This window comes from Stegostoma tigrinum, chromosome 39, assembly GCF_030684315.1.
Source record: "Stegostoma tigrinum isolate sSteTig4 chromosome 39, sSteTig4.hap1, whole genome shotgun sequence".
NCBI classification, from domain to species: domain Eukaryota; kingdom Metazoa; phylum Chordata; class Chondrichthyes; order Orectolobiformes; family Stegostomatidae; genus Stegostoma; species Stegostoma tigrinum.
In genome coordinates this window covers 9,202,280-9,224,594 of record NC_081392.1, presented here as the reverse complement: position 1 = coordinate 9,224,594, position 22,315 = coordinate 9,202,280, and the positions used below count along the sequence as shown (strand labels likewise).

At 46.1% G+C, this 22,315-nt stretch overlaps 2 protein-coding genes across 6 annotated transcripts; one reads left to right on the top strand and one right to left on the bottom strand.

Moving 5' to 3' along the window:
* Positions 1–975: 975 nt before the first annotated feature.
* Positions 976–9,442, bottom strand: LOC125447641 (basic phospholipase A2 PA-9C-like). The gene is made up of 4 exons (XM_048522228.1): positions 9,361–9,442; positions 6,451–6,619; positions 2,800–2,906; positions 976–1,234 (listed from the first exon to the last, which is right to left on the bottom strand). Exons 1-4 carry the CDS (start codon positions 9,440–9,442, stop codon positions 1,074–1,076), a joined length of 519 nt encoding a protein of 172 aa, XP_048378185.1. The 3' UTR covers positions 976–1,073.
* Positions 9,443–11,375: 1,933 nt separating this feature from the next.
* Positions 11,376–19,116, top strand: gemin7 (gem (nuclear organelle) associated protein 7). Of its 5 annotated transcripts, none has more exons than XM_048522552.2 (3): positions 11,376–11,475; positions 12,897–13,070; positions 18,481–19,116. In XM_048522552.2, exon 3 carries the CDS (start codon positions 18,490–18,492, stop codon positions 18,859–18,861), a length of 372 nt encoding a protein of 123 aa, XP_048378509.2. In that variant the 5' UTR covers positions 11,376–11,475; positions 12,897–13,070; positions 18,481–18,489; the 3' UTR covers positions 18,862–19,116. The 5 variants fall into 5 exon arrangements, with proteins under 5 accessions (XP_048378509.2, XP_048378507.2, XP_048378508.2 ...); XM_048522551.2 differs by having other exon boundaries at positions 11,393–11,475; positions 12,876–13,070; XM_048522550.2 differs by lacking the exon at positions 12,897–13,070 and having other exon boundaries at positions 11,381–11,475.
* Positions 19,117–22,315: the final 3,199 nt, after the last annotated feature.

Here is a 22,315-nt window from a genome sequence, read left to right as displayed (position 1 = left end):
AGTCAGCCCCTTCAGGATCTGTATCCCAGTGAGAGCCAGCACCTTCAGGAACTTTATCTCAGTGAGAGTCAGCCCCTTCAGGAACTGTATCGCCGTGAGGGTCAGCCCCTTCAGGAACTGTATCCCAGTGAGAGTCAGCACTTTCAGGAACTGTATCGCAGTGAGAGTCAGCACCTTCAGGAACTGTATCCCAGTGAGAGTCAGCACCTTCAGGATCTGTATCCCAGTGAGAGCCAGCACCTTCAGGAACTGTCTCCCAGTGAGAGTCAGCCCCTAAAGGAACTGTGCGCCCAGTGAGGGTCAGCCCCTTCAGGAACTGTATCCCAGTGAGAGTCAGCACCTTCAGGAACTGTATCGCAGTGAGGGTCAGCCCCTTCAGGAACTGTATCGCAGTGAGAGTCAGCTCCTTCAGGAACTGTATCCCAGTGAGAGTCAGCCCCTTCAGGAACTGTATCCCAGTGAGAGTCAGCCCCTTCAGGAACTGTATCCCAGTGAGAGTCAGCTCCTTCAGGAACTGTATCCTGGTGAGAGTCAGCTCCTTCAGGAACTGTATTCCAGGGAGAGTCAGCCCTTTCAGGAACTGTATCCTGGTGAGAGTCAGCTCCTTCAGGAACTGTATCCCAGTGAGAGTCAGCTCCTTCAGGAACTGTATCCCAGTGAGAGTCAGCTCCTTCAGGAACTGTGCCCCAGTGAGAGTCAGCTCCTTCAGGAACTGTATCCCAGAGACAGTCAGCAATTTCAGGAACTGTCCCCCCAGTGAAAGTCAGCCCCTTCAGGAATTGCGCCCCCCCCAACCCAGGGATAACTAGAGTTGAGGCTGATTTCTGTGCCCACCCCAGCACCCAGCAATTCATTGTCCCATCAGTAAAACCAGCAGAGACTACCACCCTGCATTTTATTTGAGCAGAGCTACATAGTAAATGAAAGAAAGCTTAAAACAGCAACAAAATTCAACAGGGAAGACACTCAGTGACCACAAAATCAGTGAGACCACAGGAGAGAAATCCCATCAATTAGACATGGAACATTTCATTGGATAAATGCTTGGTGGTGGATTTCCCAACTCCATCGCCTCACTGCGAGTTGACGTAAGGACTGGACTGACACAGATCTTGGTTATAATGCACAAAACTCTGGTTGAACTCGTCGCTATGTTTTCTGAAACACTTGACAGCTGTCAGATCACATTCGCACAGCTTATTAACACACGGAAACCATGTCAGCCATGAGCCACCTGTAAAAGAGGAGACTGTAAATGCACACTTATGTTCTGAGGAAGGGTCACCGGACATGAAACTCTGTTTTTTCTTCACAGATGCTGCCAGACGTGCTGAGCTTTTCCAGCAACTTTGTTTTTCACACTTACATCCAGTTTGATTCTTTCGTGATCAATGGACATCACCAGGAAGGTGAGTCCTTCTTGACAATCCCGAATTGCCTTTTTTTAATAAAAAGAATCTCCACGGAGTGGAAACAGGCTATTCAGCCCATTAAGTGCACACCGACCCTCCGAAGAACATCCCAAGTGGAATACCCAATTCTAATCGTGCCCAGATCCAGACACCGCACTTCAGGAGGGTGAAGGTAACGAATGGTAGCGTCACCAGCCCTGCCAACGATGCTCATTCCGTTCAATAATGTTTCAAAAGTAAAGGTGACAGAGAGGGTGCACAAAAGATTTATGAAAGTGTTTCCAGGGATGAAAGACTACAGCTCTCTGAAGAGACAGGAAAAGCTGGAACTGTTCTCATCTGAGAACATTCAGATTTGATTGACTAGTTCAAAATCACAAAACATTGAGGCAAAATAGACTTAAATACTGATTGTACGGACAGCCGATGAGACATCCAGAGAGGATGGTGACCAGCAAAAGAAGTAAAGGAGACAGAGTGAAGTTTTTTTCACACAATGTGCGGTGAGGATTTGGAATATGCTGTCTGAAAGTATGGCGCAGGCAGATTCAGGTAAAGGCTTCAGGTGAAGAAATTGTATAATCACCTGTTCATCATTTATTTGAGGGATGTAGTCATCACTGGCAAGGCCAGATGTAGGATTAGTCAGGAAATTAAAGTTTCATGATTGATAAAGTTTTGATAAGATCAACATATTTATCAATTAATCTAGTGTTGTTATTCTGCTTAATTCTAACTAATGTAGAAGTTAATACTTTCATATCATGAGACTATCCTCAGCTTTACTTGACAAAGTGCTGCATCGTGGGATTGTGAACAAAGTAAAGACTGGACTCTGTCTGCAGTGACCGCTATAGACCAAAAGCCTGTTCGGCTCCTTTCTAAATTTTTAAGATTGAAGAAGGCAGAGTTGGGATCTTCACAATTTATTCACCCTTATCAATAAATCATAACCATAGCTGTGCCATTGCACTGGTGTGGTTTTAATATAACCTTTGTATTAGATTTAACTTTATCATAGTGTGTTTTCCCGCAGTGAGAGTCAGCCCCTTCAGGAACTGTATCCCAGTGAGAGTCAACATCTTTTTGCAATTTTGCGGCCACACTTTCAGTCCCCTCATGCAAATTACATATATAGCTCAATGTTGCAGAACTAATTCCTGTGGCATATGTTTGTAACATCTCCACCAGCCAGAAAATGGCCTATTTTTGCCTTTTTTCTGTTTCCTCTTCACCAGGTCCTTCTCTCCAAGAGCTAGGGTCAGCCTATCATTTATGCAAACTCAGCATTGCTGGTGGACACTCTTGTGTGGAGGGGAAGCGAGGGGACAGGGAGGCGGGGGATCTTCCTCAGAGCAAATCTGGTTGGGTTCGTTGTTCTACTTACCGCATGTGGGCACAGCATCATAGCAGCGTGAAATATAGAGTGTAGTCCAAATGGAGCAGCCCATGATAATGGCTTGACCGTAACATTGATCATGTAAATAGCAGCATCTGTGAGGGTGTATAAACAGGACATGTTATTTCACAGAAGCAAGAGCCCCATAAGCAACTGAAAGTAATAATGAGAGTCCGTTTGATAATAACCAACATAGCCTTCCAGAGGATTTCCAACGCTGCAGAATTGACCTGGAGTCCATCAGGATCTCCTGGCAAACGGAGAGTGGTAGCGAAGTCATTTTTTTAAAACTTCATTTGAGCACTTTTGGTTATTAGACGTGGAGTTTGGATTGGAAGGGGCCAAGGGTGAAGGGGTTGCTTGTCAGCTGAGGAACAGCCACACAACGAAGTTGGTGGTTTGCCATTAGTAAGGAAAGGTGTATCGGGTTTGTGGACTGCTGATCAACTGTGGGACTAATGGGGAAGAAAACTTTTTGAGGTGTGAGATGATACGATGGAGAATGTCGCAATGCAACTAGTTAGCATTGGCATCCCTTTTCTCAGAACAAATCCTTTCTGAGGAGGGGGTCTTGTAAGGGGCTTCAAGTCTCTCCTCTGGTTTGAGGGTAGAAGGTGTATCACAATCAGTAGATCTGTTTGTAGGTGGGACTAAGAGCTGGTGTGTTTCCCCGTCAGCCACGACTGAGTCCCTGCTGCAATGCAACAGCCTCCCATTGTCACAGGGTCTTGCAATGGAATCACTGCCAATCTGAGGGACTACCACACCCACATGTACACACACATTAATGCACATGCACACACACATTAATGCACATGCACACACACATTAATGCACATGTACACACACACATTAATGCACATGCACACACACATTAATCGACAAGCACACACATTAATGCACATGCACACACACATTAATGCACATGTACACACACATTAATGCACATGCACACACACATTAATGCACATGCACACACACATTAATGCACATGTACACACACACATTAATGCACATGCACACACACATTAATCGACAAGCACACACATTAATGCACATGCACACACACATTAATGCACATGTACACACACATTAATGCACATGCACACACACATTAATGCACATGTACACACACATTAATGCACATGCACACACATTAATGCACACACACATTAATGCACTTGCAAACACACACACACACACACACATACGATGGAGAATGTCGCAATGCAACTACAGATACATACCTACAGATGCTCTCACACATACAAATGGACGCATGCATACACACACACATGCAAGTCAATCTACAACACTTTTAGAGATAGGCTGCATGACTCAATCTATGGGTGGAAGAAACAGCACTTGCCAGAGAGTGCCAAACTTTGCACTCTGTCTCTGAAGCACCCTCACCCCATCAAACTTTGTCTTTTGAAAATCCACTGGAAGATGTCGTCACCATGCAGGATTCTCAAAGGAGAAGTCTGAATGTACACTGCTATCTTCAGAAAAAAAATTTCAAACAGCCACAACAGATCCAGGAACAAACCCCAACTCCAACAGCTTGTGCAGAAAGTGACCTGAGCTGCAGCCTTTTGGAAAACCCTCAAAAATTCCTTCTCTTCAAAGTTACCTGCCCCTTCCTACCTCCCCACCTATACTCTACAGGCTCCATCCCGCCCCTTTAACTTGCCTGTCCCCTCTCCAACTATCTTCTCCTCTATCCACCTTCGATCTGCCTCCCCCTCTCTCCCTATTTATTTCAGAACCCTGTCCCCATCCCCTTTTCTGATGAAGGGTCTAGGCCCAAAACGTCAGCTTTTGTGCTCCTAAGATGTCGCTTGGCCTGCTGTGTTCATCCAGCTTCACACTTTGTTATCTCGGATTCTCCAGCATCTGCAGTTCCCATTATCTCTGCTTTTAAATTACTATTCTTTTTCCAGGCTTGGAGGAAGTTGTGTGTCTTTGAGTTTGCGTACATAAATTATCACAATCAGTTGATATTTATACATTTTATCAATAATGTTTGCATTTTTGTTTTTTTTTGCAATATCTACTTTCTTATTTGTTAACTTAAGGATCCTGCTGACTTGTCTCTGGTACTGAGCTCTGTATAGTCTGAATTATAATTCGCAAAATCCCTTGCCTTATATATCTAATGCTGCTTGTACACGTTAGAGGAAATGAGTCATGGAAAGGAATGACTGCAACGGTCCTAACTGGCATCCAAAATTCTTCCACTCCTGTCCATAGTTGCATCCCAACGTCCTATCATGCCTGTCCTTGCTGACCTACTGGGCTCTCAGAAATGCAAAGCAAGTATTTTAATGTTCTCGTCTTTATTTTCAAACTGCACTGCTTCCCTATGTCTGGAAACCCCTCCAAACCCAGACCCTCTGAGATATCAGCACTGCTCTAATTTCGGCCTCTTGAGAATTCCCAGTTTTAATCACTCCATTAGAGCCCATGTTTTAATTTGCCCAAGCCCCAAGCTCTGGAATTCTATCCCGAAGCTCTCCTTCCTTCGAACTTACCACTCCTACCAAACTTTAGGCCATCCACTGCCTTATGGGAATGAGTGTCAAAATCTGATTTACAACATTTCTCCTAAAGAGCCTGGCGGTGAGTTAGCATACAAAAGGTGCTGCCCAAATGCACACTATTGTGCTGAACAGAAAGTGTTTCTTTCAAGACCATAAGGCATTGGACCAAATGTAGTCCTGGATTTGGTCCATTGGATGTGCTCTGTCATTCAACCAGCCCACAACTCATCAGCCTTAACCTCAACTCAAATTTCACACCTTTCCCCACAACCATTGACTCCCTTATTAATTACAAATCTATCACAATCTTGAACACACTTACCACCCAGTCTCAACAGCCCTCTGCAGTAAAGAATTCCACAGATTCACCATCCTCTGAGAGAAGAAATTCCTCAGCATCTCTGTTTTAAATGGGCACCCCATTATTCAGAGATGATGTCCTCTGGTCTTAGACTCTCCTACAAGGGGATACAACTGATTCATATTTACTCTGCCAAGTCTCCTGAAAATCTTGTATATTTCAGTAAGGTTCTTTCTAAATCCATTCTTGTAAACTCCAATAAGCACAAGCCAAACTTACTCAACCTGTCTACCATTCAATCTGGTGAACCTTCTCTGGACCGTCTCCAGTGCTACATTATCTGCCTTTGGATCAGTGGTTATCACGGCTGCCTCACAGGTTTGATTCCGGCCTCAGGTGACTGTCTGTGCGGAGTTTGCACATTCTCGCTGTGTATGCATGGGTTTCCTTCCACAGTCCAAAGATGTGCAGGTTACAGTGGATTGGCTATACCCATCGTACCTAGGGATGTGCAGGCTGGGTGGGTTAGCCATGGGAATTGCAGGATTATAGAGGAGTGGGGCTGTGGGTCTGGATGGGATGCTCTTCGGAGGGTTGGTGTGAACTTGATGGGCTGAATGGTTTGCTTTCACTCTGTAGTGATTTTACAATTCAATAATTGGACCAAACCTATTCACAGTATTCCAGCTGTGGTGTGGTCAATGTAGTGTATATCTGAGCACGACGTCTCTATTTTCATACTCTATTCCCTCTGAAATGAAGTCCAACATGATGCATGGCATTGCTTCCCACTACCTGTCAATGGCATCAACAGGTTGGTTGCCAGTTCCTCCAATCCCACAGAAGCAACCATAGTTGTAGATAGCCAGGTTATTCACACTCTCATTGGCACAGTTCACAACAGTTGCAAAATTGTTCATATTCCTGCCTTCGATCTTAAAGCCTTGAGTGGGAAATAACATCGCTGCAAAACAACAAGAATTAGCGTAAGGTTAAATGAATGAGTGAATTAAATGAAAACATGTCCTTAAATCACTATACATAACAAGGTGTAAGAGCTGGATGAACACAGCAGGCCAAGCTGATGTTTCTTCAGAAAAGGGTCTCGGCCCCAAACGTCAGCTTTCCTGCTCCTAAGATGCTGCTTGGCCTGCTGTGTTCATCCAGCTCTACACCGTGTTATCTCAGATTCTCCAACATCTGCAGTTCCTGCTATCTCTTAAATCACTAGCCTCTGCATTTTTTTACTGGAAACATACCCACTGAACTATCTTGTCAAAGTGAGGAGGGTTAATTGAGGGACATTAATTTTAGTTAATTACATTACTAATGATATCAAGACAATTGATTATTGGAACCAGACCATTTTGGTCCAACTCATCCATGTCAACCAATTTTCCCAAACTGAACTAATCCCATTTGCCTGCATTTGGCCCATATCCCTCTAAACCTTTCCTATTTGTGTACCTGTCCAAATGTCTTTTAAATGTTGTAACTGTACCTGCATCTTCCATTGGCAGCTCATTTCTCACACACACCACCCTCTGTGTGAAAAAGTTTCCCCTCATGTCCCTTTTAAATGATTCTCCTCTCTCCTTAAACCTATGCCCCTCTAAGTTTTGAAATCCCCCACCCTGGGGAAAAGACTTTTGCTATTCCCCCTATCCATGTCCCTCATGATTTTATAAACCTCTTTCAAGGAAGTAGCCTCAATATCTTAGGCTGCAGTGAATAAAGTTCCAGTCTATCCCAATAACCCAAGCCCTCCATTCCCAGCAGCATCCTGGTAAATCTTCTCTGAACCGTCTCCAATGTAATAATATCCTTCGTATAGCAGTGCGACAAGAACTGTGCACAATATTCCAAAAGTGGCCTCACCACCATCCAGGACAACCTCAACATGACCAACTCCTACACTCAAAGGTGTCAGCAATGAAGGTAAGCGTGCTAAACGCCTTCCTAACCACCCTGTCTACCTGTGACACTATTTTCAAAGCACTATGTACCTGAAACCCTAGATCTCCCTGTTCGACAACACTACCCAGGGCCCTCCATTAACTGTGTAAATGCTGCCCTTGTTTGTTTTACTTAAATACAACACCTCACAATTATTCAAATTAAACTTCACCTGCCAATCCACAGCCCCTTGGCCCAATTGATCACGATCCCCTTGTAATCTTCGCCAACCTTCTTCACTGTTGACTATGCAACCAATTTTGGCGTCATTTGCAAACTTACTAATCAAATTCTCATCCAAATCATTTATATAAATGACAAAAAATTGTGGACCCAATCCTGGTGGCACACCACTGGTTTACAGGCCTCCAGTCTGACAAACAACCCTCCGACACCACTTTCTGTCTCCTACCATCAAGCCAGTTTTGCATCTAATTGACAAGCTCTCCCTGAATCCCATGTGATCTAACTTTACTAATCAGTCCACCATGTGGAACCTTTTCAAAGCCCTCTACAAAAGTCCCACATAGATAACAACCAATGTTCTGCCCACTTCAATCTTTTTGGGTACTTCCTCTAAAAACACTCTATTAAGTTTGTGAGGCATAATTTTCCATGCACAAAGCCTGTACTAAAATCGGGACTAGAACGTTAGCGTCACTATCATGATAAGTGTGCTATTTTAAAGAGCCATCTGCGTTCCTTACATCCTTTAAGCAGGAAGCTCTGCTGTCCTTACCCAGTCTGGTGTATATGTGTCTCCACAGTGTGGTTCACTCTTTACTGCGTCCCCCCCTCCCCACCAAGAAATGGCAGCTGAAAAGTCACTTAATTGGAGCTAAAAAGACAGGGGAGCTGGTGGTGTCATGGTAATGTTGCCGAACGAGTAATCCAGAGCCCCAAGCTGATGTTCTGGTGCCCATGAGTTCAAATCCTACTACAGTGAAATGTGAATTCAGTAAGATCTAAAACTGAAAAGCCAACCTCATAGTAACCATTGTCAACTGCTGTTTAAAACCTACCTATTCACTGATGGGAAATCTGCCATCCTTACATGGTCTGGCCTACATATGACCTGTGACCCACAATGATGTAGTTGACTTGTAACTGCCCTCTGAAATGGTCTAACTGTCCTCCCCGAACTGACCTATCCCCTCCCTACCTCCCCACTGATACACCCCTCTCACCTATCTTCTCCTCTATCCATCTTCAGTCCACCTCCCCCTCTCTTCCTATTTATTCCAGAACCCTCTCCCCATCCCCCTCTCCGATGACGGGTCTAGGCCCGAAACGTCAGCTTTTGTGCTCCTGAGATGCTGCTTGGCCTGTTGTGTTCATCCAGCTTCACACTTTGTTATCTTGGATTCTCCAGCATCTGCAGTTCCTATTATCTCTGAAGTAAATAACTCCATACCACTTTCTCAATGGCAGTGGGGATTAGTTATAATTATTGAATCATACAATGTGGATGGAGACTATTTGTTCCATCAGGTTCAAACTGCCTGTCTGTAAAAGAAATGTAGTTAGTCCAACTCCCTCATTTTTCCCTTGATGGGGTGCTCATCCAATTTCCTCTTGAAACCATGGTTGAATCTGTCTCTATTGGGCAGTGTGTTCCATATTACAATCACTTTGCTGTAGAAAAGAGTTTTCACTCAAATCCCTTTTTGCAAAACTCAACCTCCACCACCACCCCTCCCAATCAATCAACATAAATTGATCTCCAAACACTGACTGCTCATCACTGACCTCCTGATAGAAAAAGGAGAGCAATGAGGTTCAGGGACTCCATGACTTCTCGTTTCCTTCGACAGATCAGTGCCCGACTCATCCCCTCCTCTGGCTCTTCGATTAGACTCTTGGGGTCGTTCTACCTAGTGTTCACTCAGCCAAAGTACATTGGGGGAGTGTCCCCCTGGGTCGCTCATTCTAACATCTCACTGTTCTCTCCAAAGTGTGAGAGCACTGACACCGGGAGGGATAGGGTCTTGATGAATGGCCCATGGGTGACATCAGCTGGAACGTGTCACAATGGCAGGATGTACAGGGGCCAGATCCAATCAACTGTACAGCTCCCAGTCCATTCTATTAAACACAACAGGGACATTAATGATCTCTGGCCAGCTAACCAGTGAGTAAATATTCTGACCAGTGAGGTACTCAGTCTATAGCTATGTGTGTTCCACAGAGCAGTTTCTCAAGTTCCTGAGTTTGAGTTCAGGATAATTGTGAGGATTTGCAATGAGATTTTAGGTAAGGAGCAGTTTGGGAGAGTGTGTGATGCACCACACTGTCAAAAAGCCCGTGGACACTTGCCTTCAAGGCTCAAATGCAACAACTGGAGCTTCAGTGAAGTTTAAAAGAGTGCTATACAGGCAAAACACCACTTTGGGAAGGATGTGAAGGCATTAGTGAATCACAGAGTCATGGAGGTGTATATCATGGAAACAGACCCCTTGGTCCGACTCATCCACGCCACCAGATATCCTAAATTAATCCAGTCCCATTTGCCAGCATTTGGCCCATATCCCTCTAAACCCTTCGTACACATATACCCATCCAGATGCCTTTTAAATGTCGTAACTGTAGCAGCCTCCACCACTTCCTCTGGCAGCTCATTCCATGCATGCACCATCCTCTGCGTGAAAAGGTTATCCCTCAGGTCCCTTTTGAATCTTTCCCCTCTCACCTTAAACTTACACTTTGTGGCTTTGGATTCCCCTACCCTGGGGAATAGACCCTGGCTATCCATGCCCCCCATGATTTTATAAGCCTCTATAAGGTCAGCCCGAAGCCACCGACGCTCCAGGGGAAAACAGCCCCAGCCTATACAGCCTCTTCCTGGAGCTCAAATCCTCCAACCCTGGTAAGAGTTTCTGAACCCTTTCAAGTTTCGCAATGTTGTTCCTATAGCAGGGAGACCAGAACCGAACACAGCATTCCAAAACGTGGCTCTGTGATGAAGGGTCTAGGCCCGAAACGTCAGCTTTTGTGCTCCTGAGATGCTGCTTGGCCTGCTGTGTTCATCCAGCCTCACATTTTATTATCTTGGATTCTCCAGCATCTGCAGTTCCCATTATCTCTGAACCAATGTCCTGTACAGCCGCAACATGACCCTCCCAACTCCTGTACTCAATGCACTGAGAAAGAAAGAGGTTGCAGAGTTGACAAGAATGGTAGCAGCGATGAAGAGCTTCAGTGATACGATTAGATTAGTTGGGGCTGATTTCCTTGAAGAGTGCGCTGAGAGGAGATTTGATTAAGGTGTAAAAAACATCATGAGATTCTGGGTCAGCTTGTAAAACCTGGAGCCGGATTCACACTTCCACAGGGATCGGACACTGACAAGCGGTATGGTGTGGGCTGGAAAACCCGGAGTGGAATCCCTGTCTCTGCAAGGTGGCGCGGGCTGGAAAACCCGGAGCCGGATACCTCTCCCTGCGTGGTGTGGGCTGGAAAACCCGGGGTGGAATACCTGTCTCTGCAGCATGATGTGGGCTGGAAAATCTGGAGCGGGAAGACTGTCTCTGCAGCGTGGTGTGGGCTGGAAAACCCGGAGCCGGATACCTCTCCCTGCGTGGTGTGAGCTGGAAAACCCGGAGTGGGACACCTCTCCCTGCGTGGCGTGGGCTAGAAAACCTGGAATGGGACACCTCTCTTTCTGCAACATGGCGTGGACCGGAAAACCCGGAGCGGGACACCTCTCCCTGCGTGGTGTGAGCTGGAAAACCCGGAGCGGGACCATTCTTCCTGCGTGGTGTGGGCTGGAAAACCCGGAGCCGGATCATTCTTCCTGCAGCGTGGTGTGGGCTGGTGCAGTCCGGTGAGGGACCCTGGCCGTGGTATGCTGTAGCAGCAGAGAAGGTAAAGTTGGACGCTCTTTAAGTTATGTTTTTGCTTATTTTATTCTGTGAATGGTGCTTATATACAAGCGATGACACACACTTTTCACTGTAGTTAATACTGAATGCATGCGATAATAAAGGATATTCAAACTGAGTGCAGATGGAGAAAGAGTTTTCGTTGGTGGAGAGATTCAGAAAGAGAAAGGCAACTGGTAGAGGTTTAGAGATAATGGGAACTGCAGATGCTGGAGATTCCAAGATAATAAAATGTGAGGCTGGATGAACACAGCAGGCCAAGCAGCATCTCAGGAGCACAAAAGCTGACGTTTCGGGCCTAGACCCTTCATCAGAGAAGGGTCTGATGAAGGGTCTAGGCCCGAAACGTCAGCTTTTGTGCTCCTGAGATGCTGCTTGGCCTGCTGTGTTCATCCAGCCTCACATTTTATTATCCTGGTAGAGGTTTAACCTGAGGGCCACCATATCTCAGGCGAGGGGAGAGATTGAGAAGGAGACTAATTCATAGACAGGGGGAGATGGCAAAGTCTTTTCCCCAGAGTGGAGGAGTCCAAATCCAGACAGCACAGCTTTACGGTGAGAGAGGAAAGATATAAAAGGGACGCGCCAGACAACTTTTTCACGCAAAGGGTGGGAAATATCTGAAGCAAGCTGCCAGAGGAAGCGGTAGAGGTGGGAACAGTGCAACATTTAAAAAACATATGGACAGGTGCATGCATAGGAACAGTTTAGAGGGATACGGGCCGAATGGCACCATGGTAGTCTCAGCTGGTGCAGGAATTGACCCCACGTTGTTGGCATTAAGCTGCACCACAAGCCAACTGCACGCACAGTGAGAGAATGCTTGTCATCTGGAACTCAGCTCAGAGATTTAGTGCAGGCAGTTCCAATACAACACTTACAATATGAAATTAGATCGTCTGAAAAGGAAGAGTGTGTGACGTTCTGGGGAAAGTGTAGGGGAATGGCACCAAGGGGATTGCTGTTTTGGACAGCCAGCACAGATAGGATGGGCCAAATGGCCACCTTCGGGGTTGTAAACATTCTGTGGTTGAATTTGTGAGATAAAACTGTGCCCCAGTAAGAGAGCACATACAGGAGCTGTATCCCAGAGAGAGTCAGCCCCTTCAGGAACTGTATCCCAGCGAGAGTCAGCCCCTTCAGGAACTGTATCCCAGAGAGACTCAGCCCCTTCAGGAACTGTATCCCAGTGAGAGTCAGCCACTTGGCTACTTATTGCTAGCCAAATCTCCATTTGTCCACGGCCCCCGGCTCCAACTCCTCTGCCGCAAGATTTTATTCACTGATTGAAATATCCGTTGTGTAAACAGCAGCTAAACTGAGTGTCGGTTAAGTTGTCTTTAAAATGTGCAATATTCCTTCAAATATCTCTTCCTTTTGAAGGAATCCATTTTCCCATTTCAGTCCACATTTAAAATAAGGAACATAAGAAGATATGGTTTTTAAACATATAAAGAGAGAAGAAAAGAAAAATAGAGAAAGATTGAGAGACAGACCACTGACCAGAAACTGAACTGAATCAGCTCTATAAATACTGTGGGTACACAAGCAGATCAGAAGCTAGGAAATCTGCAACAGGTAACTCATGTCGTGTCTCTCTAATTGCTTGCCCATCATCTTTTCTTTCATTCATTAATGAGATGAGGGCGTCACTGGCTAGACAGCATTTATTGTCCATCCCTCATTGCTCACAGGGTAAGTTAAGAGACAACCACTTTGCTGTAGGTCTGGAGTAACAAATAGGCCAGAACATAGAACATTACAGCACAGTACAGGCCCTTCGGCCCTCGATGTTGTGCCAGCCTTCATACCGATCTCAAGCCCATCTAACCTACACTATTCCATGTACGTCCATATGCTTATCCAATGACGACTTAAATGTACTTAAAGTTGGCGAATCTACTACTGTTGCAGGCAAAGCGTTCCATTCCCTTACTACCCTCTGAGTAAAGAAACTACCTCTGACATCTGTCCTATGTCTTTCACCCCTCAATTTCAAGCTATGCCCCCTCGTGCTTGCTGTCACCATCCTAGGAAAAAGGTTCTCCCTATCCACCCTATCTGATTATTTTATATGTTTCAATTAAGTCACCTCTCAACCTTCTTCTCTCTAATGAAAACAGCCTCAAGTTCCTCAGCCTTTCCTCGTAAGATCTTCCCTCCATACCAGGCAACATCCTAGTAAATCTCCTCTGCACCCTTTCCAAAGCTTCCACATCCTTCTTATAATGCGGTGACCAGAACTGTACACAATACTCCAAGTGCGGCCGCACCAGAGTTTTGTACAGCTTCACCATAACCTCTTGGTTCCGGAACTCGATTCCTCTATTAATAAAAGCTAAAACACTGTGTGCCTTCTTAACAGCCCTGTCAACCTGGGTGGCAACTTTCAAGGATCTGTGTACATGGACACCGAGATGTCTCTGCTCACCTACACTACTAAGAATCTTACCATTAGCCCTGTACTTTGCCTTCTGGTTACTTCTACCAAAGTGTATCACCTCACACTTGTCTGCATTAAACTCCATTTGCCACCTCTCAGCCCAGCTCTGCAGCTTATCTATGTCTCTCTGCAACCGACAGCATCCTTCGTCAGTATCCACAACTCCACCAACCTTAGTGTCATCTGCAAATTTACTAACCCATCCTTCTACGCCCCCATCCAGGTCATTTATAAAAATTACAAACAGCAGTGGACCCAACACCGACCCTTGCGGTACACCACTAGTAACTGGTCTCCAGGATGAACATTTCCCATCAACCACTACCCTCTGTCTTCTTTCAACAAGCCAATTTCCGATCCAAACTGCTATATCTCCCACAATTCCATTCCTCCACATTTTCTACAAAAGCCTACTGTGGGGAACCTTATCGAACGCCTTGCTGAAATCCATATACACCACATCAACCGGTTTACTCTCATCTACCTGTTTGGTCACCTTCTCAAAGAACTCAATAAGGTTTGTGAGGCACGACCTTCTCTTCACAAAACCGTGCTGACTATTACTAATCAATTTATTATTTTCTAGATGATTATAAATCCTATCCCTTATAACCTCTTCCAACACTTTACCAACAACTGAGGTAAGGCTCACTGGTCTATAATTACCAGGGTTGTCTCTACTCCCCTTCTTGAACAGGGGAACCACATTTGCTATCCTCCAGTTGTCTGGCACTATTCCTGTAGACAATGAAGAGTTAAAGATCAATGTCAAAGGCTTGGCAATCTCCTCCCTGGCTTCCCAGAGGATCCGAGGATAAATCCCATCCGGCTCAGGGGACTTATCTATCTTCACCCTCTGTAGGATTTCTAATACCTCTTCCTTGTGAACCTCAATCCCAACTAGTCTAGTAGCCTGTATCTCAGTATTCTCCTCGACAACATTGTCGTTTTCTAGAGTGAATACTGTTGAAAAATATTCATTTAGCGCTTCCCCTATCTCATCTGACTCCACACACAACTTACCACTACTATCCTTGATTGGGCCTAATCTTACTTGCGTCATTCTTTTATTCCTTAAATACCAATTGAAAGCCTTAGGGTTTACCCTGATCCTATCCGCCAACAACTTCTCATGTCTCCTGGCTCTTCTGACCTCTCTCTTTAGGTCTGTCCTGGCTACCTCATAGCCCTCAAGCGCCCTAACTGAGCCTTCACATCTCATCCTAACATAAGCCTTCTTCTTCCTCTTGACCAGAGATTCCACTTGCTTCGTAAACCATGGCTCACGCACTCTACAGCTTCCTCCCTGCCTGACAGGTACATACCTATCTAGGACACACAGGAGATTTTCCTTGAATAAGCTCCACATTTCTAATGTGCCCATCCCCTGCAGTTTCCTTCCCCATCCTATGCTCCCTAAATCTTGCATAATCTAACCAGGTAAGGATGGCAGTTTCCTTCCCTAAAGGACATTCGTGAACCAGATAGGTTTTTCCCAACAATCGATCATGGAATCATGTTCATCATTTGATTCTTAATTCCAGATACTTTTATTGAATTCAAGTTCCACCATCTGCCATGGCAGGATGTGAACGCGGGTCCCCAGAACATTATCTGCATGCCTGGATTAACAGTCCAGCAATAACACCACTAGGGCATTGCCTCTCCCCATCTACAAAGTACAAGTAAGGAATGTGATGGAATATTCCCCAAATGCCTGGTTAAATGCACCTGCAACAACATTCAGGAAATTCAATATGATCCGTGACAAAGCAGTCCACTTGACTGGTACCACATCCACTCCCTCCACCACTGACACACAGCAGCAGTAGCAGCGTATACTATCTACAAGGGGAACTTCGGCAATTCACCAAGGCTGCTTCCACGGCGACTTCCAAACCTGTGACTTCAACCATCTCGAAGGACAAGGGCAGCAGATAAATGGGAACACCAGCCCCAGCATGTTCCTGCCAAGCCACTCACCATCCCACCTTGGAAATACGTCGCCGTTCCTTCAGTGTCGCTGGGTCAGAAGCCTGGAATGAAATTGTGGGTCCACCTGCAGCAGATGTGGTCACACCATCATACAGCATGGAAACAGACCCCTCAGTCTAACTCATCCATGGTGACCAAGTTTCCTAAACTAAAACACATCCCGCATGCCTTCATTTGGCCGGTATCCCTATAAACCTTTCCCACTCATGTACCTGTTCAAATGTCTGTTAAATGTTGAACTGTACCGCCATGTACCACTTCCTCTGGCAGTTCATTCCATCCGTCAACCACCCTCTCTATGAAAAAGTTGCCCCTCAGGTCCCTGTTAAACCTTTCTGCTCTCACCTTAAAAACATGTCCCTGAGTTTTAAACTCCTCTACCCTGGGGAAAGACCTCTGTATCCACACCCCTCATGATTTTTAGTAACCTCTATAAGGTCACCCTCAACGTCCCACACTTCAGTGATAAACATGCCAGCCCATCCTTATAACTCAAACCCTCCATTCCTGGCAACATCCAGGTAAAAGTTTTCCGAGCATGCTCCAATTTCATGATAACAAAGTGTGAGGCTGGATGAACACAGCAGGCCAAGCAGTATCTCAGGAGCACAAAAGCTGATGTTTCGGGCCTTCATCAGAAAAGGGGGATGGGGAGAGGGGGAGGTGGACCGAAGATGGATAGAGGAGAAGATAGTTGGAGAGGCGAGTATAGGTGGGGAGGTGGGGAAGGGATAGGTCAGTCCAGGGAGGACGGCCAGGTCAAGGAGACGGGATGAGGTTGGTAGGTGGGAAATGGAGGTGTGGCTTGAGGTGGGAGGAGGGGATAGGTGAGAGGAGGGGATAGGTGAGAGGAAGAACAGGTTAGGGAGGCGGGGACGAGCTGGGCTGGTTTTGGGATGCAGTGGGGCAAGGGGAGATTTTGAAGCTGGTGAAGTCCACATTGATACCATTGGGCTGCAGGGTTCCCAGGTGGGATATGAGTTGCATAATGTCCTTCCCATAACAGGGCATGGATGGCAGCAGTTCACAAGGGGCACCTCACCACCACCTCCTCAAGGGGCAAATAGGGACAGGCCATTAATGGCGGCCCAGCCAGTGATAGCCATGTGCCGGGAGCTGATACGATAACCTGCTCTGGTCCCTGGATCAGAGATAGTGGGAACTGCCGATGCTGGAGAATCCGAGGTAACACAGTGTGAGGCTGGATGAACACAACAGGCCCAGCAGCATCAGCTCTTCTGCTCCTGAGATGCTGCTTGACCTGCTGTGTTCATCCAGCTCCACACTTGGCCGTCTCTGGTCCCTGGATCATTGGCTGAAGAAGCCAGGTCACGTGCCGCTGCTGCCGATGGAGGCGCCGCAGCGACAGTCCCCCGCGGCGGCCACAGGGGGGCGCAGCACGGGGCCGGAACAAATGTTCAGGGACGTCCCGCGAGGAGCAGGGATTTCGTGTCACCTGGAATAGTGTCCCCCGGCTTCCCCCATGCAGGCGGAATGTTGCAGTGATTCCAGGCTCGGGTCTGGCCCCTGGGTTTTCCGGCAGCGATTCAGAGGCAGGGAACTTGTTATTAAAAAAAATGGAGGGAGTAGAGAGTCAGAGAGGTGAGATAAGGAGGAGGTTGGGAAGGAAGGAAGGAAAGAAAGAGGGATGGAAGAAAGGAAAGATGAAGGGGGACAGAAGGAGAGGTGGAGGGGAACGTAGGAGTGTGGAGTTAAAGGGGGAGGTGTGGGAGAACAGGATTTGAGGGGAGAGAGGCAGTTGACAAGGCAAGAGGGAGTGGGAAGGGGCAAGATGAAGGGAGAGAGAGAAGAGGTGGAGCAGACAGGATGGATGGTGGTGGAGGGGAGGGTGGGAAGGCAAGGACTGGTGAGGATGAGAAAGGGGAGAGAGAGGTTGACTGAGTGACGAGGAACAAATGGGAGACAAGAGGAGGTGGGGTGTGTGGAGAGTTGGAGTTGGGGAGCAGGAAAGAACAGAAGAAACAGAAAGAGGGAATGAAGGAGGGATGAGAGGGTGAAGGGAGGGGCACAGGAATGAATAGAGCGGAGGGTGGGAGAGAGGCAGCTCTGAGAGGAAGAGCTTTGAGGAGTAGGATGATAGGTGGAGAGGTGTCTCCTGCGAATCTTTGGGGAAAGGGGAGATGCTATGGGCTGTCTGAATGATGGGGTGGGGAATCACTCGCAGGGGTCTGTGGGAGTTTGTACTGGTGGGGTGGGGGTGGGGGGAGTGGTGGGTGATGGATGAAGCCATCACCTTGGTCAGGATGAATGGAGTGAAACTTAGCAGTGAACTAAAGAGAAAAGTAAGATCCCATATTCAGTCTGGCTGTGTCACCTGGTGTGCTCAGATACCCATCAATGCAGTGACCCTTGTGGGGAATTCCAGGACAAGGGAGGCTGTGAGTGGGGAATTACCAGGGACGCATGAATGTTGGCATGTTCAGCTTTGAACAGAAGGCTCGTCTCGGTCTGTTTGTGCTGACTTTAATGATGATTGCAGTCCCTGCTGACCCTCTGATTCCCATGCATTCTGTATTTATTCCCACACAGTTCCTTCAGATGGCTACGCCAGTGTCAGTTGTACGACTGCCCAGGGGTCCCAACGGGCATAGCAGAGGCTTCGATCCGACATCACCACGGTATCACGCCTTGGCCCCGTCCTCCATCCAAGCCTCAAACAACGGTTGTCTCAAGGAGGAGCAGCAGTCGCGGTCTACCCTTCGGGAGCGCTTCCTGCGCAGCCTGATGGTGATGGCGGGGAAGACTGTGGACTTCACTATGTACGAGAGGGTCTCCGTCACTGCCATGTTCGCGGCTTCAGACATCGACATCCTGAACTTCCAGGTCTCTCACTTGCAGACGCCATTGGGCATTCAGAAGGAAGCACTGTTGAGATGCCCAGACATCATTGCCTATGCGTTTAACCTTTAATCTGACCTCACTGTTCATGAGCACAGAGATTTGAATCCCTTTCATTGCTCTGGTTCATTCCAAGTCAAGTCTGAGCCACACCAACAAAACCGAATGAAGAAATATAAGGATTTGCGCTTTTTTCTCTGGGTGAAGATTACTGACAGACTGAGGTGTGGTACACAGTTCACTGGTGTTGGTCACTCAAACAAACTGATCTTTCATTTAAAAACAAACTGTACTCAAAATGCAATAAAGGTTTGGATTATAAATGCATGTTTCTGAAGTTGTAATCACTGTTCCCTGGTTTTACTTTAAAATTGAAACCCCTCCAACCTTCCTAGCAGTAAAACATAGGGGGACTGTTTACTACTTTAAGTCCTTGCTCCTCCTAAAATCTACAGAGTTTTTAAAAACAAACACAGCCTGCATTTAAGTAGCACCTTTCACTTAGTAAGACCATGTGTTATACAGAAACATCTGTCACTGTGCCCTTGTCAGGCAGTGGTAAGGCAGGTGAGCAAAAATTCACTGAAAGAGGAGGTTTTTGAGATGTCTTAGGGGAAGAAGAAAATTGATGGAGAGGATTCGGGAGGGAATTCTGGGGCTTACGGCCTTTGCCGCTGAATTGATAGCCTGGAGGGTTCCAAGGTGGTTTCAGAGATAGGGAGGGTCAAGGATACGAAGGTTTTTTTTTTAAATTTGATTTATTATTGTCAAGTACCCAGGTACAGTGAAAAATTTTAAAAATCAAAGGAACTGCGGATGATATAAATCAGGAATCAAAACAGAATTTGCTGGAAAAGATCAGGTCTGACAACATCTGTGAAAGAAAATACAGAGTTAACGTTTTGGGTCCGGTGACCTTTCCTCAGAACTTTGTGACAGTGACAGTGAAAAGTTTTGTTTTGCATGCAGACCAGGCAGATCATACCATACAAAGTACATTAGGGTAATAGAACAGAGCAATGAGTACAATGTTACAGCTGCAGGGAAGGCCCAAAAAACTGAGATCAGCATTCTATTTGAGAGGCCCATTCAGAAGTCTAATAACAGTAGGGAAGAAGCTGTTCTTGAATCTGTTGGCACGTGTATCTTCTGCCTGACAGAAGAGGTTGGAAGAGATTATAACCGGGATGGGAGGAGTCTTAGATGATGTTGGCTGCCTTCCCGAGGCAAGGAGAAGTGGATGGGAGGTTGGTTTGTGTGATGGTCCGGGCTGTGTTCACAACTGTCTGTAATTTCTTACAGTCCTGGGCAGAGCAGTTGATGGACTAAGCCATGATGCGTCCAGATAAAATGTTTTCTTTGGTGTGTTGATAACAATTGGTGAGGGTCCTTGTCGACATGCTGAATTTCCTTGGCCTCCTGAGGAAGTAGCGGGGTTGTTGTGCTCTCTTGAAAATGAAGATGAGAATTTTCGCACATGTCCAATTGTAGAATAGAATCTAATGTTGGACTCATGAAGCAAATTTAGCGTGTGGCAAGCGTGGGCTGTTTGGCTATTACTAGCACTACCAGCCATTAGCGAGCAGCCAAAGAGAGATGCTGTCTGATATGGGATGAGAGTTTTAAAAGTGATTGTTACGTGACTGCAAACAATGTAGGCCAGCAAGCATAGGGGCGTTGGAGATTGAAATCTGCAAGTTCAGATGAGGGCAGTAGAGTTTTGGTTGACTCTTAAGTTTCTAAAGGAACCTGGAGTAGATTTGTATGGTAGAGTCCAGATGGAATAGATGAGAGTTTGAGCTGAAAGAGGTGATGTTGCAGAGAAGGGAATAGATGCTTTTAATGATAATATGAACCCAACTTTGGAGTCATCTGATCTACACTTTGTTCCATTCATGACCCACGTTTGAAAGATTCAATATTGTAGGGAGAACAAAAGGCAATGGTACAGGCATGATGGACTGAATGGCCTCTTGTGCTGTGAGATTCATTCGCTGCCTGACTGTCACTGTGTTAGATTGGTTCAAATGACCCAAAAGGCCAAGGTATTTCCACTCATTTTGCAGTATTCTAGCCTAATGGTAAATACTTGTGAAGCAGAGGGAATTAGGGGTTCGGGTACATAATTCTTTGAAGTTTGTGTCAGATATAGACAGGGCGGTTAAAATAACATTTAGCATGCTTGCCTTCGTTGCACAGTCCTTTGACTATAAGAGTTTGGACATTATGTTGAGGTTGTACAGGACGTCGGTGAGGCCTCTTCTGGAGCACTGTGTCCAGTTCTGGACGCCCAGGAGGATATTATCAAGCTGGAGAGGGCTCAGAAGAGATTTTCCAGGATATTGCTGGGTATGGAAGGTTTGAGTTACAAAGAAAAGGCTGGATAGGCTGGGACTTTTTTCACTGGAGTGTAGGAGTTTGAGAGGTGACCTTGTAGAGATTTGTAAAATTGAAGTATATAGATAGGGTTAACGGTAGGTGTCTTTCCCTTAGGACGCGAGATTTCAAGACTAGGGGGAACATTTTTAAGGTGAGAGGAGAGAGATTTAAAAAAAGACATTGGGGGCAAATTCTGTACCTAGAGGGTGGTTCATGTGTGAGATGAATGTCCAGAGGAAGTGGTGGATGTGGGCACAATTACAACATTTAAAAGACTTTTGGATAAGTACATGAATAGGAAAGGTTTGGAGGGATATGGGCCAGGAGCAGGCAGGTGGGATTATGTTTGGTATGGAGCGGTTGGATTAAAGAGTCTATTTCCATGCTGTATGACTTTATGAAGAGGGCAGGAGGCTGCACCATTGTCTCTGCGCATGAACACAACGAGAGTTTGAAAACAGACCTTGGGAATTCTGGAACTGCAAACTGTTTCATAGCATGTTCCAAAGCAGACAAGATGACCTTGTCTCGATCAGCCTGTGAATGACATTATTAATGACAGCCTCAAGCATGCCGGGTGCGGATCCCAGGCTCAGAATCAAAATGTCCCAGCATCTACAAACCATGGGGGAAGAATTTGGGAGGGTAGCCATTTTGGATAGTGGCAGATGTTTTCTTGGTTAAGTAATCAACATCAAAGGTTGCAAACAAAATTTAAAATGGCTGGAAAAGCTCAGCCTGCCTGGCAGCAACTGTGGAGAGAAATTCCATGGAGAGAAATCAGAGTTAATGTTTGGGGTCCAGAGCTCCGAGGAAAAGCCACTCAATCTCGAAACATTGACTCTGATTTCTCTCCACAGATGCTGCCGGACCTGCTAAGGTTTTTCAGTGATTTCCGTTTTCATTTTAAAGATTGCAAATTGGTTTCAGAGATAGAGCATGAAATATGGAATAAAGGGGAAGATTCTGTCCCTTCTCTAATGTTAAAAGGTGCATTAGCTTTGCAGTAAAGGTGCCTCTGGGGAAGAGTGACCATAATATGGTGGGATTTTCAATATTTTCTAATCAACCCACTCAGAGACATTATACACATACCTGGAACCTGGCTTCCCAACTTTGGGTTTTATACTAACTTTGACAGTGATCC

Coding starts and splice junctions, on each gene's coding strand:
- LOC125447641 (XM_048522228.1), bottom strand. CDS start 9,442: ATGAGTCGGGCACTGATCTGTCGAAGGAAACGAGAAGTCATGGAGTCC. Junction 6,620..9,360: donor TCTCCTTTTTCTATCAGGAG/GTCAGTGATGAG, acceptor GTTGTTTTGCAG/CGATGTTATTTCCCACTCAA. Junction 2,907..6,450: donor CCTGTTGATGCCATTGACAG/GTAGTGGGAAGC, acceptor ACACCCTCACAG/ATGCTGCTATTTACATGATC.
- gemin7 (XM_048522552.2), top strand. CDS start 18,490: ATGGCTACGCCAGTGTCAGTTGTACGACTGCCCAGGGGTCCCAACGGG.